This window comes from Lolium perenne, chromosome 5 (genome assembly GCF_019359855.2).
Source record: "Lolium perenne isolate Kyuss_39 chromosome 5, Kyuss_2.0, whole genome shotgun sequence".
Lineage (NCBI taxonomy): Eukaryota > Viridiplantae > Streptophyta > Magnoliopsida > Poales > Poaceae > Lolium > Lolium perenne.
The window spans coordinates 255,650,653-255,678,433 of record NC_067248.2 but is presented as its reverse complement, the minus strand read 5'-3'; the positions used below and the strand labels follow the sequence as shown (position 1 = coordinate 255,678,433).

Sequence of the window (27,781 nt, the reverse complement as noted above, 5' to 3'; positions counted from 1 at the left end):
GAAATTAGAAGTTTAAAACATTTTGTTTCGGTGCCGTTTTAGACATGGCTGGCAAGTTGACCGTGGATGCATCTCTCTCGTTGTGGACCAACTTGGTGCGCTGTAGTGGGCCCACTTCACTGCCACGTCAACGCTATACAGTAGGGACTCATTTTAAGTTACGAGTTAGGACGGTAGGTGGACATCTAGAGCAACTTTCAGGACGTAAATCTTGAGTTCCAGAACTGTTTTAGACATCGCCTGTAAATTCAGGGATTGTAGATGCATTTCAGTGCATTCCTTCACGTCCGTGGTGGATTGCAAGGAAGCAGGGGGCAGAGGACAAATCGTTTCCAAAACAATGCATGGTTGGAGGAAAGGACTTTTTTTTTTGAAACATGGAAAGGACTCTTTTGTTACTGCCAAATGTGCCAGTATGCTTCTCAGTGAGAGAATGTAGACTTATTCCAGAACGTTCCTATTTCGCGGAAGAGAGTATGGTTTCCATGGCTGTTATACAAATAATCTACAAGCCTTAGCTCCCTTTTCAGCAATAATGATAGAATAATATAAATGACGAAGACCTGCATGGAAAAACATCCATAAGATGAGCAGATTATCAATCAAATTGGAGATCGAAATAATATTTTCTGCATGTATCATATCTGGAAATTTAGAATAATGTTCTGGATGAGCAATAAATAATGACTGAAATACCTGTGCACAGGTGCCTGATTAACTAGTGTAGGTATGAGAGGTTGGCACTTCTTATTGCTTTCTAATTAGAAATAACACAAAGATGAAAGAGCACATAAGAAAATGCATTTGTCTCTTGATCTCCAGATGCCACCACACTGAATTCACATTTGTAATCACTCTTGGAAGTTGGATCTACTCACGACCACAAGGTGCAGTGAGCATAATGAACCAACAAAGATCAACAGTCATCAAAGATGCAGCACCAAGTAAAATGGGATTGCGATTGTTTGCGTACTTGCCAGTTACATGACGCAGGTTGTTACAGATGGAAGTAACAGAAGAAAACTGAGGCGTCACTAAATGATACAAAATACTAAGCCCGAGTGGCAAGCAAAATTCGCAAAAACACCTCATGTCCACCCAGTTGAATAAGCTCTTCGCATTCTTTCAAGATATCACCTGGTAAGAATCACCAGAGTCCAACCTTTCGTGAAAGGTGCACCAGGATACAAGTGGCATACAAACAGATCTAGCATCATGATCTGAGATAAGCTCAGATATTTTTTTAGAGAATGAGGGGACACGCCCCCTGGTTCTATTCACATGCAACCACAAAGTGTGACAGGTCTTGAGCAAAGGTCAGCAGGTTTATAGTACCGAGGAAAAGAAAAGCAAACCAACAGAACATCTACGAGAAACCTATTACAGTTTTTTGCTCAATGCTCCATGCGAGCCTTTTGAACTAGCTTCTCACAGGCGTTCTCCAGGCGCCAGCGATCAGCGGGCGATGGTGTTGTGCAACCGTCTTTAGTATTTGCATCAACCATGCCCGACAGCACTATCATCAAGTCCAAGCAATCCTTAGAAGCTCGCCACGCCAATGGTCCAAAAGCAACAGGTTCGTCCAGTAAAGTTGAATGCTTGTCCAAGCAGAGGATCTTCTAACTTTTGATTGCTGCTCCAGTTCTTTTCAATATCTGACACCTGGACCTGGCCACCTTAGACCCTGGAAGCACACATGCGTGACCAAATGCACCATATGGTTGCAGATGAGAAAATGTTTACAACTGAATTATTATTCTCAATAATCCACCATCTAGCAATATATTCTAAATCATGCACCAGGCCTTTTCCAACAATTGAAGAGATAATCTCCCAAATATATGTCGCACCCACACAATCAAAGAAAAGGTGATTGACAGTTTTCTTCCCATTGCAAAATAATCAGGAAAGATCATCAGCATGTCTACATTTATCCAAGTTAGTCCTAGACAACAGTTTGTGATGTGAAAATAAGAATTCAAGGGGGTATATGCAGTTTCCAAACTGCAGGTAAATGAATTGGTTTAACGCCCCCAAAGTTCACAACCCCATAAAAGGAACTAACCGAATAAACACCAGATGAATGGAATAACCACATGGGCACATCTTTCTCCGCAGAAAACTGATAAGTTTGAATCAAATTAATCAATTCAAGCCACTTATCATATAACTCCATCTGTAACCTACTGCTAGATTGTGGTATTTTCAAGTTGAGAATAATCAATTCAAGTAAATTTCAAGTGAGAATAATCAATTCAAGGAAATTTCAAGTTTTCACCATCCCAAGATTCAGCAATGGTACTTTCTGCTCATTAACAATCACATATAGATCCCAGAAGAAGAGAATGGCAAGAGAACAACTACCAAGCCATATATAGTCCCAAAACAGGACCTTATCTCCTCTCCCAACTTTCCATCTGTAACTTAGCTTAGGATAGCAGTGTGTAGGGTTAGCATGAAAAATGTTAGGAGGTAAATCATATTTAGAGTCAATTATCATTTTACAGATTTTATTATCATCTAAATGATATATTTTAATACATTATGTTAGACTGTGTATATACGGTAGCCTCTGTATTTGTACATGTATGATTGTAACTCTGTACACTATATATATAATACCAAAGCCAACCCTAAGGGTGTTGAGCGTTCCCACAATTCATTGTTTTACACATTAGCACTCACAAAAAAACAAAGATTAAAATCTCCGATGTTTTGAATGCCCAAACCACCATACTCTTTTTTTCTGGCATATAGAATCCCAGTTCACAAGATGATACTTTGGGAATCTTCAAAGTTGTTCCAGAAAAAATGGGCCAACTGAGAGTTGATGATTTTATTAGCTCACTTAGGGAACTTCAAAAAAGAAAGCCAATACATCAGATGTTTGCATTGTCAAACTGATTTAGACATGGAAACTGCAGGTGAATTATGAATGGAAAGGCAATATGCCAAGTAAGGTCAGGGAAGAGTTTGATAATTGGAAAGAAGGAAAAGAAGCGCAGTTCACACACAGCAGTAATTTGCCCAGTGATATTTAATGGCGAAAAGAAGATCATTTAGTCAGGCTCTTAAGAAAGATAATGTTCAATAGCAAAGGGAACATATAACTTTCGACTGCTATCTATGATATCATCTGTACATAACGTATCAATTTGCATAGACCAATGAAAAATCCAAATTGCTGATTTTGCCAGAGGAGCAAAATATCCACAAGCCAGAACTTTTCAAGCAAAATCAATTAGAATCGCACGCAGACACACCCCAGGAGTCCAGAGAAACATCGCGTCCGCGCCTTCGGAGCTGCCCGTCTTCACCACACATTGATGGTGTGGGCAGAACTTTTATGAGGGGCAGGTAAGTGGGAGAGCAAATGGGGGCAACTGGAGGTGACGAGTTGGTACAGTGTGACAGCATGAATGGAGCCGAGGTAGTGAAACGTAGTGGAAGCGGTGCAGGAAGGCTGGATAGGATACATGTGTTAGTGAGGGTGCGACCGCTGAGTGAAAAGGAGATCGCAAGGGGTGAGCCTGCGGAGTGGGACTGGGGAAGTGCATCGATGACAACAGCATCATGTTCCAGAGTACCTTCCTGGATCGACCCACGGCGCCAACCGCATACACATTTTATAGAGTATTTCATTCTGAATGCAACACCAAAGACGTCTACAAGGAAGGGGTTAAGGAAGTTGCCCTCTGTGTAGTTAGTGACATTAACTCAAGTGTTTTTCCCTGCGGGCAAACAAGTAGTGGAAAGACATACACTATGACTGGAGTGATAGATATATATGATTATATTAATAAGCATGAAGAGAGAGCATTTGCGTTGAAATTCTTGGCAACTGAAATATATAATGAAGTCGTCAGGGATCTTCTGAGTGCAGAAAATACTCCTCTTAGACTATGGGCTGGTGCAGAGAAATGCACCTATGTGGAGAATCTTATAGAAGTTATATTAAGGGACTTGAACCACCTCAAGGGACTTACTTCTGTGTGTGAAGCTCAAAGAAGGACAGGGGAGACCTTCTTAAATGAGAAAAGCTCCAGATCCCATCAAATTCTTAGATTGGCTGTTGAAAGTCCTGCTCGTAGAAGCTCCCTTCACGTACACCTATGTGCCGACACTTGATGTTTCGTAGAAGTTATGAGCGCCTGGGCTTAATCTGTATGTTTTTGTATCGTCGTGTTAGTACTTGCGCCTTTGCCGACCTGTGTCGTCGATGTAACCGTACTTATGGAGGACTTGGTCCTGTGTAAACTTCGCTATGTTCCCAGCCCGTATAGCTTTATTAATATAAAGTCGGGCACAAGGTGCCTTAAGTCCAAAAAAAAAAAATGTTCTGCTCGTGAGTGGAAAGGACAAGTCAACTACCCTTATGGCTAGTGTGACCTTTATTGATCTGGCGGAAAGCAGCGTGCAATCTCAGGCGATTTCAGAAGACATGAGGCTGAAAGAAGGTTGCCATATCAATAAAAGTTTGCTTTCCCTTGGCACTGTCATTATGAAGGTAAGCATGGGGACTAATGCTCCATACCGTATGCAGATTCCAAGCTTACACGCATATTAAGGAACTCTTTGGGAGGTAATTCAAGAACTGCAATTATATGTACACTCAGCCCTACGACAAGTCAAATTGAGCAATCAAGAAATACACTGTTCTTTGGGAGTTGTGCCAAGGATGCAGGTACAAATGCTCACGTTAATATGATCATGTCTGACAAAAAACCCTAGTTAATGTGAGCTGTACCTCCTAGGAAGCCTGCAACAAATTCTACCTTTTCAATGAAATGAAACGCGAAGATTCGTTTGCAATTTCTCAAAAAAAAAAAACACTAGTTGAACAATTGCAAATAGAAGTTTCTGAACTGGAAAGTGAGTTGCGGCACCCAGTTTCCAGTTCCGTCCTGGAAGCACAAGTGAAGGAAAAAAAAAAGACAACCAAATCAAAAGATGGAGAAAGAAATAAAAGAACTGAAGTTACAACGTGATTTGGCTGAGTCTAGGTTGCAGGATTTGCTGCAATTTTTTGGCGATCGTGACCCAAAGCGCAAGGTATCAGGAAAGCGATCAGTCAGAAACCCTCCATCTGTTGGAATGCCCCCAAGCATGAGCAGAGATGGCAGTTCTCAGATCATCATGATGATTCAGATCATTACAAGGAAGTGCGATGTATTGAGACCAATGGAAGTCAAGGAAATAAATGGCTGTCTTTATCAGCTGGTGGAAGTAGCAGCACACGAGATTCAAACAGGAATTCTAGCATGTTAAAGCCAAGTGAAGGAAGGGTTTGAAAGTATGTAATTCGTTTGGGGCCAAATGTGACAGTGGGTAATGGAATATCTCACATAATCAATTCAGTCAAGGTTTTGAGAGTGGTCAATACCCATTGCAAAGGTTGAGTTCAACAATTTCAGTGTATAACTAATAACATTTTTGTGAAACAGAAGCGATCCTTTGATAAAAACCCATATCTGATACAGTATTTGCAATTCAACAAGTAAGCAAGTGGAGATGAAATTCATCTTTATAGCACGTAGACATGGTACCTGAGAATACTTGATGCTTGCATAGAACAACAACTCTCTGAAACACTGGAACAGATAGAAGGGAGGGAGGGAGGGCGACGAGGATAATAATATCTGCAAAGCACAGCAGGAACACATCTTTCAGTAGTGATAAATCGCAAAATGGGGCAGTGGATCGTGAAGTGCTGCTCCATTTCTTTTCCAAGCGATTTTATTGCAGATGCAAGAACCCAATATATAATCCACCAGTTGGAGCTGGTAAGCAGAGATTGACATGTGTATGTATCTTAAGGAGCAGAGCAAGAATTACCAAATCAAGAACCACGAATGGGCAGAAGAAGTCGGTTCCATGGGGGGTTCCTGCGCCGCCGCCGCCATGGGTTGGTCCTACTTGCAGAGAGATTGAGGGGGATCGAGGCGAGGGAGTCGGCGCGTTTGGGGTTGGAAGTGGGGATCGCTCGGAGCTTCTGGAAGCTTCCGCGGACGGGGAAACTGCCGGGTGGGGGATGGATGTGGATGTGGATGTGGATGTGGTTGGACTGGACTGAACTAAACAAAGGTTCTGATGGGTGGGCCCGGAAGTGCAGCAGGAGGGATTACGCTTCTCTCTGCAACCTGGCCCCACAAACCCACTAATCTCACTGCTCTCTCTCTCTCTCTCTCTCTTCTCCCTGCTAACCCACGGCCACGGCTTAAACCCCCACCCCCGGCCGGATCCTTTCTGCAAGGCAACCAGGCTATAAAGCAGGGCAGGGAGAGAGCAGGCTAACAATTCGCGCGCGGAGCAAAAAAAAGATTGCTTTTGCCTTTGGGAGTGCGCGCGCCGTCGTCTTCAATGGGCGCGCGGCGCCACCGTACCCACAGAGAAGAAGAAGCAGCGGGGGTTTCTAAACAGATAGATGGCGTCGTTCTCGGCGCGCGCTGTCGATGTTGGGCTGGCGCGTGCTGATCGCCGTCCGTGATATCCAGGCCGTCGCGCCCAGATCATCTCTGCTTTCTCTTGCGCATGTTGTCGCGGTCCAGCACGTACGGCCGTCGCGTCGCGCTGTAGAATTCAACATTGCCTGCGCCTGAGCCGATTTTACAGTGCAATTGATCCTTGTACTAACTGAGCCTATCATCATGTTTCGCATCTGCAGGATGGCAACATGGGAGATTTCGTTTGCGCCTAATGTTCCCGTCAGAGATCAAGATACAAGAGGGAACTGCTTCATGGAAGCGATGATGTATTCAGCCTCGGTGGTTAATCAGAACAATCGCAGGGGAATCCTCGTGCCTCCAGCGCCTCCCGCCATAACAGACTGGCACCATGACTCTTTCACCGTGGACTATGAAGTAGTCACAGGAACTTATGTAGGCGACCCACGGAACATATATGATCCATGGTATCTTCGAGCATTGGGGTGTCCACGCACTGTCTTCCGATTGGTTGGGATTTCAGCGGGCCAGAATCACTGGATGGACAGCCCATCATCAGGGCATGACATTCTACCAGCTGCTCATTTACATCCTTCAAAGGCATCCAGTCATGGGCGGTTTCGCCGTGAGAGAAGATTACTTGCATCTTCCTTGGGATCAGATTTATCGCCTCGACCCTCCGCGCAGCCCCGAGGATCGGAACTTACATATGGTCATGATCATGGGATGCGGGATGCTGCTAGGGATGCCGTACGTTGTGTACCAGAACTCATTGGGATGGTGGTGGGGTGACTGGGGTAAGGGCAGAGTTTACTGGCACGACATAATCCAGGATGCCGGCACTCAGAATGTTATATACACGCTGGAAATGAATGGTGTCCAGGTTCCCATTCCTCCAGCATTCCCACCCTTCCCGCCTCATCAGCAGCCGCCGCCTCCTCCTCAGCTGCAGCTGCCAGCGCTTCCTCCTCCTCAGCTGCAGCTGCCAGTGTTAGCAATAATCTTGCCTAGTCAGATTTGGAGTTAGAGTTGGAGTTAGTTTGATTCCTAGCTAGGTTGATTAGTTAGCCGTTGTCTGGTTTGGACATGCAACGTGAGTTGTAGTCCTTATAGGATTCAGTGCTAGTTTCCGTAAGTGAATCGTGAGTGTGTCTAGGATAGTAGTATCGTGAGTTAGCTAGGTACAGGTCGGTTAGCTTATTTGGTAAGTGTCTAGTTGGTGTTCGGTTAGGACTAGTAGTAGCTACGTTGTTGGTTCTAGCGTGGGTGCGTGTATATAAGCACGACCATAACCTGTGTTCTGTAACCGTGAAGTTGTATCAAGAAAACAGAAAAGAGAAATAAAGAGGAAAATTATAGGGTGCGACACGCACCCTTGGCTAAAGTTTTTTGTGTGCGTGTGTTCGTCTAGTCTCATGTGATTGATCCGTGGGCAAATCCCAACAGCCAGCGCATCCTCATCAGCAGCCGCCGGTGTATCCTCATCATCAGCAGCAGCTGCCGCCGGCGAATCCTCATCAGCAGCAGCCGCCACCTCCTCCTCATCAGCAGCAGCAGCCGCCGCCGGCGAATCCTCATCAGCAGCAGCCGCCACCTCCTCCTCATCAGCAGCAGCAGCCGCCGCCGGCGAATCCTCATCAGCAGCAGCCGCCACCTCCTCCTCATCAGCAGCAGCAGCCGCCGCCGGCGAATCCTCATCAGCAGCAGCCGCCGCCGCCTCCTCATCAGCTTCATCGGGATTCCCCGCCCCCGCTCTCCACCAGACCTGCTGGCATCCGCGCCGGCACGGCATCGACGACGCGGCTCAGCACCAGGAGCGAGGTATATATCTCTAATCATTGCAAATAGTACTTGTTTGCTCGGTGATTGCTGTTTTCATTTGCCCCAGCCGTTATGTTATTGAAATTTTGATGGTGTTGATTTGCAGGCTCGGGGCTCTTCTACAAAGAGGGCGGGAGACGAGAGCGAAGCTGGTGACTACAGGGCACCGAAGAAGTCCAAGAGGGGTGGCTAAATTCGAAAGAGTAGTTCTATTTACGTATAATCTATTTCTTGCCTGGGCACTGTGTTGTCTTCCAAAGTGCTCCCTCTCGTGGGCCGTCGGATCCTTATCTTGCGTCACAGAAGAAAAGGCAGAAACGGACAAAACGTGGGCAGCAAATTCTCTCTTCGTCTCCTTTTTCTCGTCGCTCTTGTCCGTTGGGTTCATCCCATTCCCCTTCCTGCTCGCTCCTCGCCTGGGCACTGAAATCGGCGATTCGATCTCGTCGTCGGCGAGCTTCCCGACGGAAATCCGTGGCGGAGTGGGCAGTTCGAGTAGTGCTGGACCTGCCTGGTCGGCGCGGAGAAGCAGATCAAGCCGTTCGTGGCGCGGACGCGGCCGTGCTTGGAGGGTTCCTTCGGCGGCGGGGCGCGGCCGTGCGCTTGGAGTGTCCCTTCGGCGGCGCGGGCGCGGCCGTGCTTGGAGGTTCGCTTCGGCGGCGCCGCGTTCCAAATCCGACAAGTCTAGGTGGGTGAGGCCGTCGTCCGAGTGATTTCCGCCGCTGCTCTGGGAGTCGACGCGGTCGCGGCCGTCATCGTAGCAGTCCTCGAAGCAGAGCATCCGCATTTCCGGTGTTGGTTAGTCCTTCGTTCCTACCTACTTCTTCTACATGCTCATGTTTATGTTCGTTTTTGCGTTTTTGGTCGATGCGATGTTCGATTTTGGTCATCGAGGTGCCAAACGGCTGTGCTCAAACTCCAATTAGCCACAGAGAAGGATGATCTAGTTGTGTGCAGTAATGAGTTTCTCGTCTAGTATATAAGATCACATAGTGTAGTCATGGTTCTCATCTATTCTCACCATGATATCCTGCGTCCATGCAGTCATGGTGTAGACTGAGCATGTTTAATTGCAGGAAGTACGATTTTGGTAGTCTATACATCCTTGGCATATGGTCTGTAGTATTTATATACTTATAGGATGTATTTTTCTTTGTTCAATTCGAGTTGTATAAACCATAATCAATTACTAGACTAAGGATGTATAAATGTACATTTTATACATCTTAGAAGCCTTGTATGACTGATGTGGGATGTAGTTTCTAAAATTACCTGTAGTTATAATTATTTTTTACATACATTGGATGTATATGCATGTATCATGCGATGTACAAATTGTGTAATGAGTTCATTTTTCTCAGATTTTGTGTATCCATAGGATGCATAATTTTTTTGTTAAATCATAGCCTACTTCTGCGTCTATTTTGTAACTACACAATATGCAGATTTGTAGATTTGTAGAATAATCTGTAGATTTCTAGATTTGTAGAATAAGCTCCATACAATTGCCACCATGGCTTCTCACATTTTAGAGTCGAGCAGGCCAGTGCCGTTGCTTGCCCATCTTTCTGCCTAGGCAAGTGGTGCTTGGCTTCTTTCTGGTTAAGTTCAGTTTAATTCAGTGAAGATAGAAGTTCAGAGTAGGCAATGGCAACAACTACCGCTTTCCGTCCACTCGCAGACGCGATGGAGGAATGTGGGAGGAGATCCGCAGCGGCAGAAGCGGGGGGTGGAGGAATATGACCCCATGTTTTTCGCTATCCAGGATAAATATTTTCACTCACAAATAACATGCGAACTGTACAATGCTGTAACCATGGTCACATTAGAGGAATCTCTGTTGGTTATATATGTTTTTTACTTAATACATCCTGGATGTTTTTTTGTATGCATTTAATACATTTTTGATACGGACATAGTACAAATCCAGGATGACTTAAATTTCTGTATTAATGTACTTTTTCTATGAAAATTACATATTGGCTTTTACGCAAACTTAGTCTAACCAACATTCCTTCTTGTTCTGCCTTTCCTTTTTTTACAGGAGTGTTCATTTTGTTTTTAGAAGTAATTTCTGACAAAGGAAACCACTGGTCGATATAATGGTATGGACGTATCTATACTTTTGTATTCGTTAATTATCTGTGTTTCTATTAAGCTTTTTTTTTCAACTTCTCGCTTCTTCCTTGTTTCTGTGTTTTAGAAGCCTGCACACACACCGAAAAATGCTGTTAAGGTGGGACACTCAAAATTTAGCAACATGAAGAAAAAACTGAAGTTAAAAGATAAGGTAGATGAAGAAGTTCTGAACCAGGAGTCGGATGATGTTCCAGTAAAACAGGATGTTCCAGATGCAGAAGAACAGGATGAAGTACCAACTGAAAATGTTGATGAAGCTCAGCCAGATGTGTTGCTGCATAAAACTAAAAACCAGGTACATGTAAATTTTTTTTCTGCATAATGATTGTTTTTCAACTATTTATTTCACACTGGATTTCAACTTTCTTTTTTCTCTAATCTAATGTAGAGCAATCTTTTCAATCGCTCGTCACCCATGAAGCTTGTCAGGGTTTGTAAGAATATGACTCCAGAGCAGAGGAATTTGTTAACAGATGCAAAATTCGGAGCCATGATCCAGATGAAGTGCTCCAAGCTTATCCCAGAGTTGTGCCGGTTCTTGATGGGATGCTTTGACCCAGATAAATGTCATTTTGACTTTGGTGACAGGGGCGTGATACCATGTGATGAGAATCAGTTGTCAAGGTTTTGGGTCTTCCTATGGGCAGCTCTCCGTCCGTACCATGTAGATGCTGATGCCACAAGCTTGGTTCTTAATATGCTTGGGATAACAGATGGTGTGCAACCCAATGTCACAACCTTGGAGATGGAGTTAGGAAAAGAGCACCCTGCGGATGATGCTTATCTCCGGAAATTTGTCATATATATGATTAGCTCTGTATTTGCACCAACAACCTGCATTAAAGTCAGTCCCAAGTGTTATCCTTCAGTGTCTAATATAGAAGCCATCAGTACCTTGAATTGGGCAAGATTCATAATTGACATCCTAATTGAGACGGCTAATGCAAAGGACAAGAAGAATTGGTTTAAGGCCTGCATGCCATATATCATGGTGAGAATTCATGAAAGTGCATCATAATTCATTTTCCGTCAAATTACTCGGAAGTAACAATCTGTGTGTTTTTTTGGCAGATCCTCTATGTTGATTCTTTACAAACAGAGGCAGTTAATCTTCCAGATGATGTGACTCGATGCACAGTCTGGACCAACCAGCTTATATCACTTGTATCTGGTTTGGACAAGACCAAAGAACGGATCATTCGGTGCATTACTGTACGTATAATTCAGTGACTCATATATATATGCATATTACATTTGTTTCTCAGATTTTCTTCTTTATGTTCCTTTTTTAGTTACATAGCATGCTTATATTTTTTCTATATGTGCAGCTCAAGCCTTGTTTCAGGAAAAAATTATTTCTATTCAATCCTCAACCTGAACAAGTGGATATGTTCATCAGGCGGCATCTGCCAGGAAGTCACACCAATGAGGTATGCTTATCTTTTCTTTTTATCCCACATTCCTTTTTTTGATTTTTTGTAATTTACTGTGTTTGCTTCTTTTTGTCATCTACTATTATTATTTTGGATTAAGCACCTGTCTTTTTCAAATGAATTTATCAGAAATAGCAAAGTACGAGCAAGTGATGAACATGTGTTCTGTTCTTGAAGATGGTCCTGGCATCTTTTATTCAAACTCTTGGAGAAAATGTACCCTCTACTAAACCTGGTCAACAATCGGCAAAGGAGTGTCAAGCACCAAAGGAAAAACCAAAAAGGAGGAAGTATGTTCGTGCTACAAACATCAAGCAATCTGAAGGAGGAAAAAAGCAAGAAGTACATCAAGATTCAGTTCCATTGGATACAATACATGAAGATACAGTTCCATTGGATACAGATTTCTCAGAGACAATACCAAATGCCAATGAAGATCAATCAAGAAAGCGGAAACTTGTGGAGGATGAGCAAGATGATCAACCTGATGCTGTAAACCAGGATCAAGTTAAAGAGAAGGTTTGTTCTGAAGATAAACAAGTTGTCAACCATATAGCACAAAGTCCACTTGAAGAAATGGTAGGAAAAAAGGAGGATGTAGCTATTGAGACAGTTGTACATGCTGGCAGTATAGGGAGTGCATCTAGCTTCCAGAATGTAACTCCTGATGCTCTGAAGCAGCTCCAGAGCTATGGTTCTGGGTCCAATTCCTCGGGAGTAGTTTCATTCCGCACAAGGTAGCCGAAGCAGATTGTTCACCTAGCAAACCAATACAGCAGTTCCAAGATAAAGGTCATGAGGGGAGCATCGGTTGTACTGTACCAAAAACAAACTCATCTGGGAAAGGGAAGAAGAGTGTTACATTTGTCTTTGCAGCGGAACATAATGCACCGGCTAAAGTTCCTGAATCCAATGCACCGGCTGTTGTCCCTGTCAAAGAAGCTGTACAATGCAATCCTGTTTCTTCTTTGAAGCCATCTGAGAGCAAAGAATGTACTCCAAAGCCGAAAAGAAAGCGGAACAGTATTGCAATGCAAGTTGCTGATAGCCCTAGGAGAATGACAAGGTTTGCTACAGCTGAAGCTAGGGAAAAATCAAGGAATGCGGAGATGCCTTTGAATCCAACCATTGATGTGCAAGATAGCATGAACAAGAATTTGGAGCTGCAGTTCAAACTCTCTGAGAATCGACCAGAAACATCAAATCAAAGCAATCGACGAGCGCTACTGGAGTACTACCCCTCCTTTGATCTAGGCTTCGATGACCATAACACACATGAAACTTCAGATGTAGTTTCCAAGGAAACTGAAATACCAGTCAGTAACAATGATGAGTTCATAGTCATCTCTAGTAATGAGGAGAGTGGGGACTCTTTAGATAAAATTTACGCCAATGTTGAGATGCCAATCAGGACTCCTATCATTGGGAAGCAGCGTGCCACCGAGGACGATCATGGGATATCTGTCGGCCAAAACAGTTCCACCCCCATACCTGAAGCTCATAAAAAAAGGATTGTCAATCCAGCCCAAACTCAGAAGTCACCATTTGTAGCAGTGAAGCAAGAAGGAGACTGCAACAAAATTTGCTACTGAGGTTTACAACAGGCTTTGTTCCTATGGCGGCAAAACTACAGATGAGTTGAACAAACATAGAATCATTGATGATGGTAAATTCTTCGTCTACGTCCGAGACCTAGCAGATTCCGTTAGGCCAGGAGCTTGGCTAAGCAATTCAACTTGCGAATTGGCAATACGTGTTCTAGCTCCTGAGATGGAAAAGCAGAAGAAATTTGTGATGCCATTGATGATGGCGGTGAGTTTCTAACTACAAACATTTTACCGTTTTCTACATCCATTCTAGTTTTACATATAATCACCTATGTACTTATGTTTTCTCATGGTGGCTTCATGCAGACGAAGCTTAGGAATGTTATGTGCATTCACGACAGAGTAGCAATCAAAGCGTTCAAGATGACTCCTGAAAAAAGACTTGATCACAAAGAGCAGGTTAGTTTGTAATTTCCTTTCTTTTTATATCTTTTTAATTTGGTTTCTGCACATGTATTTTTTATTCAACTTGTTTGTAATGTTTCATATAATGCTACAGTGCTTGTTCCCTGTTTTGCAAGACCTCACCCCGTATATTGATCTGTTCAACGGGCATTACTATCTGATCGTGCTAAACCTTAAGGCCGAGAGGTTCGAAGTGATGGATTCACTAAGATCTAAAGGGAACCGGGGACTGATAAAAGATTACAGGTCCATAATTGGGTCAATTAAGTACTTGTGGGCTGAAAACTACAAGGACTCTAACATAAACATTGAGAAGTGGCCAACAGAGCACATTGTCACCCCAATGCAGAAAACATCGTAAGTCCAAATTCGTTTCCATGATGTATTTTTCATTACTGCCTTCTTCTTTTTCATTTGTGAATTTAATTTTATAAATCCTAAAAATCATTTTTGTCATGCAAGGTATGATTGTGGGTTCTTCATGCTCAAGTTCATCGAGCTGGAATGGTAGAAAACTGATCACTTCAATCAACCCAATGGAGATGCCAATAATTAGGAAGCTACTCACACTCAAGTGGCTTCAGTGGGTCGATAACAAGATCTCCTGGCAAGAAATGCTGTTCTGAATAGATCTTAATCATCAGACAGGTAGTTTTTTCATTAATGGTTCACAAGATTACATAAATAAAGTCTACATTTTATTTCCTCTTCTACTACTGTTTGTTTTTGCTTTTTCCAGTTCTGCTTGTTTTGCTTTTTCTAGTTTTTCTGCATAATCTCGCCCACCATTAATAATTGCGAAATCAATCTTGACAGTAAAAGTTAAATGTAATAAATTCCTACAAAATACTTCTCATATTCAATACAACCTTAATTTGACAACCATAAAGCAGATAGATATCATACAACCCATATTATGTGTGTCCACACACATAATACATCCTACTGTGCCTCTCGCTTCACATGTATGTAACAATTGATACGAAGATCATTCAACGTACGAAACTACCTTGTAGTAAGCACATTGTTGGACCTGAAACTAAATTCATACATAAGGACTTTTTAAAAGGACTTGTACATGCTACTGATTCGTTACCTTCACAAACTCACAGTACATGCATTTTTAATACTAAAACATTGATTTAAGCATCACGATCTGAAAGTTACAAAATCTCAGGAGCCATATCACTGCCTCAAAGTCTAACAAACCAAACATAACACACCATCAACGAAACAACCTACACTGATATTACATTTAAACTCCTTCCTAATGACCCTAATCAAGAACTAAACCATATCGCGGAAGAAATCGAACTCTTTCTGTTCTGGAGCAGGAGTGATCTTTGATGGGCATTCTGATGTAGAGTGTTGTGCAGAACCACAACCTCTGCATTTCTGCGGTTTTGAAGCCTTCAAATGCAGCCCTGACTTTTTCCTCTTCTCTTCAGGACGGCCTTTAGTTGTAGTAAGTATAGGGTCCCTCACATGCTCGTACTGGGTACTGCTACCTTGACCACCATCACCACCAATTTCAGTCTCGGGTGTCACTCCATCATTTTTGCTTGGTTGTTTTTTATCTTTCCTCTTGGCTGCAGCACTAATCTTCATTGCGGCTAATTCTTTACCCAACTCACGCATGTACTTTTCTGCTAAAGCTGTAGCTTTCTCTGATTCAGCTGCAATTTTTGCATAATCAGTCCAGTTGTTGCATAATGTGCCATATCTTAGTAGTTTCCTTTCTTTGTTCGACAACTTCCTGTCAGTTGGCATAGGAGGCAATTCCACTTTTTCTGGGATGATATCATCGGGGGGCACAGTCCACCTAGGCAAAATGTAGTGCGCTGGAATCTCATTCACAGCACCTAACTGCGCCATTACCCTCAATGCATGGCAGCACAATAAGCCATCCCTGTTTATTTTAGAACACTCGCAAATGTAGATGCCTTCCTCTGAATTAGCTTCCACTCTGTAGGTCCTTTTGCCATACCCAAAAACAGATCCAGCAACTGGAACTACATCAAAAATCTGCCCAGCCACATGGGTTGCATTATAGGATGTAACTTTCCGAAGCTCAGCCCGGAAACGCAAGTATATAGGCATTGTGTACACATGGAAAGCATGCTCTTCCAGAGGCCACTCTCCCCAAAATCTGAAGATCTTGTCTTCCTCCTTGAATTCATTTGAATCTTCTGCCACATCAATTTTCTCCTGCAGCTTCATGTATTGTTGAAAGAAATGGGAGAGGCTGTGGTGTGGAGTGACGTATCTTTTTAGCACCGCATTAAAACCCTCGCTGCGTGCTGTAGTTTGTAGGAATGGGAAGAATCTGTCCTTAAAGTATGCAGGGACAAAAGAAGCTCTCATGTCATAAATATCCTGCAAGTGTGTGTTGTCTGCAACATTGTGCTTCAAAATCATCTCTGCCCACCTAGTTTCAAACTCCTCAACTGTCATGCTGTAGTCAATGGTAGCATTAAACTCCAGCCTTAGGGGTTCATTTTTAGCCATGTCATTACCCAACACACCTTGGGCATTCTGCATAATGTGCCATCGACAATTCCGGTGACAACAATCAGGAAATACACTCAAGATGGCACTCCTCATTGATGCATCGATCAGTGATAATATTGATTGGTTGGACTCCATCCATAGCTTCAAGAAAAGCCTCAAATAGCCAAACATAATCTTCTATCTGCTCGTTGCGTAGGAAACCACATCCTAGCTGAATAGATTGACCATATCTATTTATTCCAATGAATGGTGCAAATGGCATGCTATAGCAGTTTGTCATGTAAGTTGCGTCAAACGACAAGCAATCATTGTATTTCTTGTATGCTGCTCGAGCTGGCCCATCAACCCAGAATATCCTTCTAACCCTGTCATCATGGTCAAGATCGATTTTCTTGAAGAATTCTGGATCATGTACCTTTACTTCCTCAAATTGTGCCAGCAGCTTCGACATGTCATTGTTCTTCCGTGCTGCAGTATCAATGGATGCCATGTAGTTACTGACATCTTTGCGTTCATAAGGTACATTTCCAAGCTTCCCATACAATTCTGCCATTATGGTCATCACCCGACCAGCGGACAGATTAACCTTGTGCAGTAGCTTCACAAATTCCCTTTCTTCCTTAGGAATTCCTTTATGTGACCTTAAGAACCTTTTCAGCGAAAACTTTTTAATACATGCATGATTGTGTTCCTCAATGAACATTGTAACGCGCCATTTGTCACCCCTTCTCTTAACTCGAAGACGTGCTTTACAGTCAGTCTTCTTAGTAATTGTACGGTTCCGCTGTCGGACTGGTGGAACTTCCTGCTTGTTAATGTCGACGTTTTTCCCACTCTTGTTGCATACAAAGAGGTATTTGTCTGTCTGCTTGTCAACAGTAGATTTCCTTGAGGTACTAGACTTGATTGAGAATCCAACATGCTTAGCATATCTGTTGTAGCACATTTTTGCTTCTTCCCATGAAGCAAACAACATATCTGATGCGGCTTCTCTCGGAGTTAGACTTGGTGTAGACTGACTTCATCCTCTTCGCCAGAATCATCAGTTGACATTGTATTCCCTGTGTCAGCATCTACAGACTCTACAGATGCCCCTGCATCCATTCCAGAATTGCCTGTTGCTTGCTCCCCTTGCCCTGTAGCTTCCTGTTCATGTTGGATTTCTTCCTGCCTAACTTGCCCTGTATTATCTTGTGCATTACCCTGATCATATCCCTCATCTTGTACTGGCTTGTTTAGGTCAATTCCAGGAAACCAAAACTCCATCCTGCCACCTGCTAAAAATTGAAGCATGTTACACCAGTATTTTTGGTTTACACATACTTTTTGTTTTAATGCCATGCTTCCATGTTTTGTACATAATGTTACACCATGACTATGTATTTAAATGCCATGCTTCATATTTTAGTCCATGCAAATGAACAAATCAGATAGATTCTAATGTTTGTTCTTATGTTCAATTTTTTTTCAGATTCAAGGGCACAACAGTTCCAGTTTCAGTGGCAGAAGCTCATGTTGTTTTACAGCTTTTGGAAACACAAATCTTCATCCTCTTCTACATTCCAGGTTCTTATGCAGATTTACATGACCAAGGTGGAAAGTCTACTGGTGGCATGTATTTCACTTTTGGTTTACTGCTAAAGTCTACTGGTGGCATTGTAGTTATGATGCTAAAGTCTGTTCCTGGGTTTTTGTTGCAATCCTGTGTTCTCCTGGATAAATCTCTATGTTTTTCTATCCTCTAGTACTATTAAACCTGTTCACTTTTGGTTTACTGCTAAAAGATCAAGATTGTACATCAGCAGATTCAAAGTTCCATCTTTTTCCTCATGTTTTTGGATTTCCTACATGCATGGCAGATGATTTCCTCTACTACTTCATGGATTTCTTCAGTTTTTACATGCATGACAGATGATTTCATACAGTTGGTACCAAATCGTCAGGAAACACCATGATCTGGTGTTGTAAAACTGGAGTTTTTCTACATGGAAAACTAGATCTGGGGTTGGAAGAGAAAAAATGGTTGCCTGTAACTTTTGGTACCTTTTCCTGATTTGATTTTCCACAGTACTGTGGAGGTAGATCTTGATGTTCTTCCCCTTCTGCTTCTTTTCTGTTCTTGCTGTAACTTTTTGGTCACCGAACTGGGCATGCCATGGATTTTCTGGTTCTAATGGAGGAAGGTGGAAGAAAAGGGATCGGAGGAAGAAGAGGTCCGTAGCAGGTAGGGTTTGTTGTTTTCTGGGATCCAGTTTTTGGTCCCAGCTGTAATTCTGGCGTGGTCCCTAGCCACCCAGATACGGACAAATCTTTGGCCCGGCGTGGTCCATGCAGTAGTTTCCTTTTTTGGAGCATGTCGCTTTCAACTGGTGGGCCCATTCCATTTTAGGAAAGAAAACAGATCAGACAGGGGGGGCACCGGGTAAGACTAAATGGTAACCGGGCACTCTGTAGCCACGTCCTTCTATTTATGGGGTATTTTGTATAAGGAACTATGGATATGATCCTGTCTCTCTGTGTTTGTTGATGTTTAAGTGGTTGGACTTAAATTTATGGGGTGCTCTACTGTTATTCCTGCCCATGGTTCTAGCATCCATGCTTATGCTTATGCTATAATTCAGGATATTGTACAGGTCTGCTACCTTCCATATTATGATAAGCTACTGTTCAGCTGTGGTAGATACACCATAACTCATTGCTTCATCTTATTGTCATATTGCCTATCCTTGGTCAGTGCCTAGTTCTGGTTCAGTAGCAGTCTTTGAAGTCTGATTCCTGTAACTTGAGCTCTACTGTAAATTTTATTTGTGGTTTTGCATTTGAGGGGAGAGTGGAGCTGGAGTTGGCAAGGAAGTAGCCATGGCAGCCGGATCCGGCAGGCAGGGGTAGCTTTATTCAACTCCGTGGGTTAAGGTGAGTCTTTGCATAGCCATGACACTACACTTGATTTAGTAGTGGATTAATTTGCTTAGATCCTGTTGTATATCTAAAACCGCCTGGTTGTCTGCAGGTGTGCTGACTCGCTGTGGTGCTCCTCCTCGACGTGTTGGTGTTGGTGTTCATGGCAGTGGTCACACAGTTGACACACGACTCCTCCATCATGCCCCTGACGATGGCTGCTTCCCCAGGCCTCCCGTCATGGCAGCACACACCATTTCATGCCACGCCATGGTGGATGTAGCGCATATGGCACCCCTCCGGTAAGCGTTCCGTGAGTCGGCCTTTACGAGCCGTGTTCTGTGATGATCTTGATTGGTGACCTGGCCTATGAGCCATGGTCTTGATCTGTTAAGTTTACTGTGTAGCTGGGATTTGGTCACCTAGCTACTGGTTATGAGTGCCCCCATGCATATGCACTATTGTGTAGATTGTAGTATGCTGTTTCCTGTGCAGATTCTGATGCCTGAAAAACAAACAAGGTCATGCCAAAACTTTGAATGCCCAAATCTTTTAAATTTGACTGATTAACTGGCCTCACTTGTTGTATTTTTTAAAGAATTTCCTGCTGATCATGTAAACAAGTAGAAAGAAGAAACTGTTCAACTACTAGTACACATATGATACCTCTGAACTAAGAAAATATACTTAAGCAATTTGTGTGTTTTCTTGTCTTGATTCAGTGCAGTTTCATGCTCATTTAAAAAAAAATCAGAGAGAGGGGTTCAGTTAACATCAAGTTCGGTTTGTAAGTCTCGGCAAGAGAGAGGAGTACAATTGAGAGCTTCAGTTTTAGACTGTACTCAAGGGGAGTCTTGCTCTGCAGTTGTAACCTGACAAGAGTAGAGGGTCTTTAAAAAGTCTATGATGAGCCATAAATAGTGTGAGGCTATACTTTACTTGACACATGCAAACTAGAAAATTAATTTTGAGTTTCAGGTTTTAGCATGACTGCAGTAGCTAAATTCGAGTTTCCAGTGCCTACTTAAAATATCAAGTGTGAATTTTATACATCTTGGGATGTTTATTGAGTTTCTAGTGATGCATTGCTGATCTTGGTAATTTAAAATCGATGTTTATATTGCTGTTTTGCAATTGTATTGACATGTTGTTTGTTTATGCCAATTTCTGAATCTATTCTTTTTTTATTAAATCTTCTCTAAAGCTGACCAGCATGTTTCTTTCTTCTTCCAGGAGGAAGAAGAGGATAACTAGATGTCACAGCTAGTGAAAACTAGCTGGAGGGGATGCCGCTCACCGCGATGGCGATCATGGCGCAGCAGGGCGAGCCCTCCTCCTCCGATTCGCAAGTCCCCGCCCTCTCCTGGGCGTCGGCCTCGCTGCTCCCTCTCCCGGGTGGTGGCGCTGCTCCGCTGACCACAAGTTCCTCCTCTTCCTCTCCACAAAAGGTAGCAGCTTTCTTTCTATTTCCCTCCTCTGAAACCTAGATTCAGTAATGTATATGCCTGCTAGGAATTGATTTGTGTTGAATGTGTACTGTGATTTGATTTTTCTCAGGTCACCTTGCTGATGGTGGTGCCCTCCGGGTGTGCTGCAGGGTGATGCTGTCCACCACAGCTGTTGCCGGCGTGCACCGGAGCTCCTAGGCCTCAAAGATAATTCCAGGCTTCCTTTAGGTTGTGATAAATTTGGACAAGTGCTTGGCTATTCATTTAGGATCACTAGTTTATCATTAGTTGTTTGATACCTGACGCGCATGCCTACATAATACAAGCTACCAACTTTCAAGAAATAACAACATTTGCCTTTCTAAATTAGCGTTGCCTATTTATTTCCTCGGCAAAGCAACTTGTGCAATTATCTGAGTAAATGCTAGCACTAATTTGGTGAAGAGATATGTCATCTTATTAGTTATTTATTTCAGTTCGCTGATTGTGTGAATCTTTTCAAATCAGTGCTTGGTTTGGCTGTGTAACACCCAAGTACTACTTGTCTGATCACCAACATGGTAAGGTTCGTGGTTCTCCTCTCTATGTTCTGGCCATGGAAGCGATGGCCCTTATTTACATTATGGCGATGATGATGATGGTGATATGGTCACCTTGTTTCTTAGTTATATTACTTACAATTTGCCGTCCGGGCATTCCTGGTTATATTCAGAGGTCAAGGTGCTAGTGTTTGAATTTACCTGCTTATATAAATGACTTTACCAGGTTTTGAACTTGCATGAATATGTAAGTTGATATGAATTTACCTGCTGAATATGTATCATTTGATGGCCTAGTAACTTTTGGCAGCACTAGTAGTTGGTCCTGATATGTAATTCAGCAAAGTGGTTTCTTGATCCAACAAACACAATGCTTCCGTTTAAAGATGATGAAATCTGTTTTGATGGATTCATGTGGCTATCATTTTTGCATACCACAATCAAAATAGGCATGTGTTTGTTATAACTGTCCAGGATTGATTCCATGTGAGATGTGCATCTTTTTTGTGAAAATTCCGTCAATCTATAAATAATCATCAATAGCACCACAAACAGACCCAAAAGTAATAAAAATTACAGGTAGTTCTTTTGACCACCAAGCGATGACTACAAGCACTGACATGAGCCAAAGGCGCGAAGCCGTCCTTGCCCCTCCATCACCGAAGCTGGGCAAAGCTTGTCGTAGTAGAGCCAAAGGACCAGCACACCAAGCAGCAACCGTCGCCAAAGATGACAACCGTAGATTGGAAGAGACTCACTGGTGGAAAAACAGGCTTCCGGGAAGCCCCATAAGTCGCGAAGGTAAAGGAACCGCGACTAATGGGGTCTTTAGTCGCGGTTCGTGTGGCGAACCGCGACCAAAGGCCTGGGCCCAGGGCGCACGGTGGCCAGCTGGTGCACGTGGGGGGCTTTAGTCGCGGTTGGCCAGGCCAACCGCGACTAAAGGTGCCCGAAGGCCTTTAGTCGCGGTTGGCCAGGCCAACCGGGACTAAAGCCCCTCCCCTATATATACCCATCCAGCAGCCAACACTTAGCCATTTGGTGCCATTCTCTTCACAAGCTTCACAAGTGGGTGTTAGGTTTGCTTTTGGTTCCTCTTATGCACATAAGGTGTTTGATGAAATGCCCCAAGAGCATGAAACAAACATGATATGAAGTGTTGGAGCCACACTTGAGCTTTCTCATTTATTTTTTCCTCCTCGATCGCGGTTAGCAACTTGAACCTTTGATGTGTCGTTGATAAAATGTGCATGTGTGTGTAGTTCATTGTTTAATTTATATTGTTTGTAGCTAGTTAGTTTAACAAATGCATGATGGTTAATTATATATTTTATATTATAATAATGCAGATGAATCGACAATGGATGTACGGTAACCGACTCTCCGGCGAGTTCGGTGCGGGTTTGAAAGATTTCCTCATAGTGGCTAATGCGAAAAAGCGGGGGGGTTTTGTTATCTGTCCATGTGTTAAATGTAAGAATCAGAAGGGTTACTCTTCCTCAAGAGATGTTCACATGCACCTGCTTCGGCACGGTTTCATGCCAAGCTATAATTGTTGGACCAAGCATGGAGAAAGAGGGGTTATAATGGAAGAAGATGAAGAAGGGGATGATTTCAATGATGAAAGCTATCTTGCTCATTTCGGTGATACTTTCATGGAGGATGCTGAAGGTGAAGGGGAAGGTGAAGGGGAAGGTGAAGAAGAGGCACGTGATGATCCCGTTGATGATCTTGGTCGGACCATTGCTGATGCACGGAGACGCTGGCCCGAAAAAGAGAGGGAGAATTTGGATCGCATGTTAGAGGATCACAGAAGGCGCTGTACCCGGATGCGATGATGGTCTGAAAAAGCTGGGCTGCACACTGGATTTGCTGAGATGGAAGGCACAGGCAGGTGTAGCTGACTCGGCATTTGAAAACTTGCTGAAAATGTTGAAGAATATGTTTCCAAAGAATAACGAGTTGCCCGCCACTACGTACGAAGCAAAGAAGGTTGTCTGCCCTCTAGGTTTAGAGGTTCGAAGATACATGCATGCATCAACGACCGCATCCTCTACCGCGGTGAATACGAGAATTTGAATGAATGCCCAAGTATGCACGCATTGCGTTATAAGATCGAGGCGATGACCCTGGTGACGATGTTGAGGGCCGAGAAACCCAGGAAGAGGGTTCCCGCCAAGGTGATGTGGTATGCTCCTATAATACCACGGTTGAAACGTCTGTTCAGGAACAAAGAGCATGCCAAGTTGTTGCGATGGCACAAAGAGGACCGTAAGTCGGACGGGGAGTTGAGACACCCCGCAGATGGAACGCAATGGAGAAAGATCGACGGAGAGTTCAAAGATTTTGCAGCTGACGCAAGGAACATAAGATTTGGTCTAAGTACGGATGGCATGAATCCTTTTGGCGAGCAGAGCTCCAGCCATAGTACCTGGCCCGTGACTCTATGCATCTACAACCTTCCTCCTTGGTTGTGCATGAAGCGGAAGTTCATTATGATGCCGGTGCTCATCCAAGGTCCGAAGCAACCCGGCAACGACATCGATGTGTACCTAAGGCCATTAGTTGATGAACTTTTACAGCTGTGGGGCAGACCTGGTGTCCGTGTGTGGGATGAGCACAAAGAAGAGGAATTTGACCTACGAGCGTTGCTTTCGTAACCATCAACGATTGGCCTGCTCTTAGTAACGTTTCGGACTGTCAAATAAGGGATACAATGCATGCACGCACCGCTTACATGAGACTGAAAGTGTACATTTGCCAAATTGTAAGAAGAACGTGTACCTTGGGCATCGTCGATTTCTTCCGAAAGGTCATCCGAAGAAAGAAAGGCAAGCATTACAACGGCAAGGCAGATCACCGGCCGAAGCCTGCGGAACACACCGGTGCTGAGGTATTTGATATGGTCAAGGGTTTGAAAGTCATCTTTGGAAAGGGTCTGGCGGACAATCAGTTCCGAAGGGAGCCGACGGGCACGTAGCCATGTGGAAGAAGAAATCTATATTCGGGAGCTAGAATATTGGAAAGTCCTAGAAGTCCGCTCTAATCGACGTGATGCACGTTACGAAGAATATTTGCGTGAACATCCTAAGCTTCTTGGGCGTGTATGGGAAGTCAAATGATACAAAGGAAGCACGGCAGGACCAGCAAAGTTTGAAAGACCCTGATGACCAGCATCCGGAACGGTTTCAAGGTCGTGCCAGCTACGCTACGACCAAAGAAGAGAAGGTCATCTTTTTGAATGCCCGAGCAAGATGAAGGTCCCGTCAGATTCTCGTCCAATATAAAGGGAATAATAAACATGGCGGAGAAAAAGTTCCAAAACCTGAAGTCTCACGACCGCCACGTGATTATGACGCAATTGCTTCCGATTGCTTTGAGGGGCTCCTGCCGGAAAATGTTCGAGTAGCCATTGTGAAGCTATGTGCATTCCTCAATGCAATCTCTCGAAGGTAATCAATCCAGAAGTTCTACCACGGTTACTGAACGATGTGATCCAATGTCTTGTCGTTTCGAGTTGGTGTTCCCGCCATCCTTCTTCAATATTATGACGCACCTCCTGGTTCACCTAGTCGATGAGATTTCCATTCTCGGTCTTGTATTTCTACACAATATGTTCCCCTTCGAGAGGTTCATGGGAGTATTAAAGAAATATGTTCGTAACCATGCTAGGCCAGAAGGAAGCATCGCCAAGGGCTATGGAAATGAGGAGGTAATTGAGTTTTGTGTTGACTTTGTTCCTGACCTTAAGCCGATTGGTCTTCCTCAATCGCGGCACGAGGGAGACTAAGTGGAAAAGGCACGATCGGAAGGAAATCAATGATATGTATGGACGGCCATTCTCTGACTGAAGCACACCACACAGTTCTGACCAATTCCAGCTTGGTGGCTCCGTACTTTGAGAAACACAAGAATATTTTACGCTCGGACAACCCTGGGAAGCCTGAATCCTGGATTAGGAAGGCCCACATGGAGACTTTCGGCAGTTGGTTGAGAAAACATTTAATGAGTGACAATAAGGTTGTAGATCAGCTGTACATGTTGGCCAAGACACCATCTTCGACTATAACGACTTTCCAAGGGTACGAGATAAATGGGAATACATTTTACACGATCGCCCAAGATAAAAAGAGCACCAACCAAAACAGTGGTGTCCGCTTTGATGCAAAGAACCGAGAATGGGCAAAAGGTCACTTATTCAGGTTACATAGAGGCGCTATGGGACCTTGACTATGGTCCCTCCTTTAGGGTCCCTTTGTTCCTGGTGCAAATGGTTCAAGCTAACAGAGGTGGGGTAAAGGTGGACCAGCAATACGGAATGACAATGGTGGATTTCAACAATCTTGGTTACCTTGACGAACCATTCGTCCTAGCGAAAGATGTCGCTCAGGTTTTCTATGTGAAGGACATGAGTAGCAAACCGAGGAAACGGAAAGATAAGAAAACGATCAGTACATCATGCGATGATCCAAAGCGCCACATTGTTCTTTCAGGGAAAAGAAACATCGTGGGAGTGGAGGACAAGACAGACATGTCAGAAGATTATAATATGTTTGCTGAAATTCCGCCCTTCAAAGTGAACACCGACCCAAGCATTAAGTTAAATGATGAGGATGCTCCATGGATACGGCACAATCGTAAGCAAGCAGGGACACAAGGGAAGAAATGATGTGTAATAATTTATTGTACCAAACTTTGTTGAATGAATCATGTGAATTATATTACCCGTGATGTGTTTGGTGTCCATTTTCGAATGATTCAATTGACTCGAGATAGCACTGATGATACATGAAATTTGGAGTGACTAAGTCATACTCCTGCATGCATACATGAAATTTGGAGTGACTAAGTCATACTCCTTCATACAGGAAATTTGGAGTGACTAAGTCATACTCCTGCATACATGAAATTTGGAGTGATTTAGTCATACTCCTGCCTAGGCGTATAATATGCATACTCGTAGTCTTCATAGCCGCCGCCGTTGTACTGGTAGTCGTCGCCTTCTAAGTTGCCGGCGTCGTCGTCGCCGCTGCTGTCGTCGGCTGCCGTCGGGCGGCGCTCGTGGCTCGAATCGAGGGTAGCGCAGCCGGGGGATATCGCCGGCCGTGATGTAGTCCATGACGCTCTGCAGAGTCCGGCCGTACCACCATAGCCGACGGCCGGCCTCGTGGAAGTTTCCAGGAGGCAGACCGTCCTCCTCATACCTGGCGAGCGCCCTCTCACGCCGATTGATGAAGAAGGCGTCCCAAGTATGCTGGTTATCGGGATGCCAACGGGGATTCATCCGCTGCTCCGGCGTGAGGTCGAGGTAGTAGTGGTTCGTGATGGCCGCCCGGCGCGCAGTACCCTGAGGGACGGGAGGGACCGGCACGCCGCCGGCGCTTAGGCTCCAAAGCGAGGGACGCGGTAGCCCGGAGGGCAAGGGTAGTTCGAGGCGCAAAGCTCCTCCACCTGCTGGTAGGTTAGAGTGGGTGCGGTGGAAGCCATGAGAGAGTGATGAGAGATTGTAGAGATGTGATGCTGGCCAAGGCGGGCTACCTATATGTAGTGACAAATGGCGGGAAAAATGGGAGCGGGAAGACAGGAGGCGGGAAGAAAGAGGCGGGGAGAAAGTGGCGGGAAGAAATTGGCGGGAAAAAATTGGCGGGAAGAAAGAGGCCGGAAGAAATTGGCGGGAAACAATTGGCGGGAAGAAAGAGGCGGGAAGACAGGGAAGAAATGGCGGGAAGACGAGGAGGGAAGAGGGGGTCGGCGGAAAGAGGCGGGAAGAAGGGGCCAACGAACTTTTGAATTGAATTAGTTTTATTTTTATGAATTTTTGATAATTTGTATTTTTAAAATTTTGAATTGAATTAGTTTTATTTTTCTGAATTTTTTGATATATTATTTGTATTTTTAAGATTTTGAATTGAATTAGTTTTATTTTTATGAATTTTTTGATATATTATTTGTATTTTTAAGATTTTGAATTGAATTAGTTTTATTTTTATGAATTTTTTGATATATTATATGTATTTTAAACATTTTGAATTGAATTAGTTTTATTTTTCTTAGTTTTTTGATATATTATTTGTATTTTTAACATATTGAAATGAATTAGTTTTATTTGAATTAGTTTTATTTTTCTGAAATTTTTTGATATATTATTTGTATTTTTAAGATTTTGAATTGCATTAGTTTTTTTTTCTGATTTTTTTGATATATTATTTGTATTTTTAAAATTTTGAATTGAATTAGTTTTATTTTTCTGATTTTTTTGATATATTATATGTATTATATGATTTTCAAAAAAGAAAAGTATTTTCAAAAAAGAGCTTTAGTCGCGGTTGGCTCGGCCAACCGCGACAAGGTCCTTGCGCGCGGGAAAATAAAAACCGGGCGAAAATACCTTTAGTCGCGGTTGGGGTCCCCAACCGCGACTAAAGGTACCCCTTTAGTCGCGGTTGGCGACCCCAACCGCGACTAAAGGGGGTCCCTATATATTCCCGTGCGCGAACCGCCGCGCGCAGCTTTCTTCTTCCTCGCCCGCTCGTTCTG

The 27,781-nt window shown here is 43.6% G+C and overlaps 2 protein-coding genes, 2 long non-coding RNA genes and 1 pseudogene across 4 annotated transcripts; 2 read left to right on the top strand and 3 right to left on the bottom strand.

Moving 5' to 3' along the window:
* Window positions 1–1,102: 1,102 nt before the first annotated feature.
* On the bottom strand, window positions 1,103–6,200 carry LOC139831135 (uncharacterized). Its single transcript, XR_011745794.1, has 3 exons — window positions 5,836–6,200; window positions 5,547–5,639; window positions 1,103–1,684 (listed from the first exon to the last, which is right to left on the bottom strand). It is a non-coding gene; the product is annotated as an uncharacterized lncRNA (long non-coding RNA).
* Window positions 3,358–5,268, top strand: LOC127304360 (kinesin-like protein KIN-7C; annotated as a pseudogene).
* Window positions 6,201–15,135: 8,935 nt separating the features above from the next.
* On the bottom strand, window positions 15,136–16,356 carry LOC127304359 (protein FAR1-RELATED SEQUENCE 5-like). The gene has a single exon (XM_071821167.1). It carries the CDS (start codon window positions 16,354–16,356, stop codon window positions 15,136–15,138), a length of 1,221 nt encoding a protein of 406 aa, XP_071677268.1.
* Window positions 16,357–16,420: 64 nt separating this feature from the next.
* On the bottom strand, window positions 16,421–17,625 carry LOC127304358 (protein FAR1-RELATED SEQUENCE 5-like). Its single transcript, XM_071821166.1, has 2 exons — window positions 17,380–17,625; window positions 16,421–17,260 (listed from the first exon to the last, which is right to left on the bottom strand). Exons 1-2 carry the CDS (start codon window positions 17,623–17,625, stop codon window positions 16,421–16,423), a joined length of 1,086 nt encoding a protein of 361 aa, XP_071677267.1.
* Window positions 17,626–18,827: 1,202 nt separating this feature from the next.
* LOC127298374 (uncharacterized) lies at window positions 18,828–21,185 on the top strand. Its single transcript, XR_007849720.1, has 4 exons — window positions 18,828–19,272; window positions 19,370–19,559; window positions 20,491–20,705; window positions 20,815–21,185. It is a non-coding gene; the product is annotated as an uncharacterized lncRNA (long non-coding RNA).
* Window positions 21,186–27,781: the final 6,596 nt, after the last annotated feature.

Coding starts and splice junctions, on each gene's coding strand:
- LOC127304358 (XM_071821166.1), bottom strand. CDS start 17,625: ATGGAGTTTTGGTTTCCTGGAATTGACCTAAACAAGCCAGTACAAGAT. Junction 17,261..17,379: donor ATTCTGGCGAAGAGGATGAA/GTCAGTCTACAC, acceptor TTCTCAATCAAG/TCTAGTACCTCAAGGAAATC.
- LOC127304359 (XM_071821167.1), bottom strand. CDS start 16,356: ATGGCTAAAAATGAACCCCTAAGGCTGGAGTTTAATGCTACCATTGAC.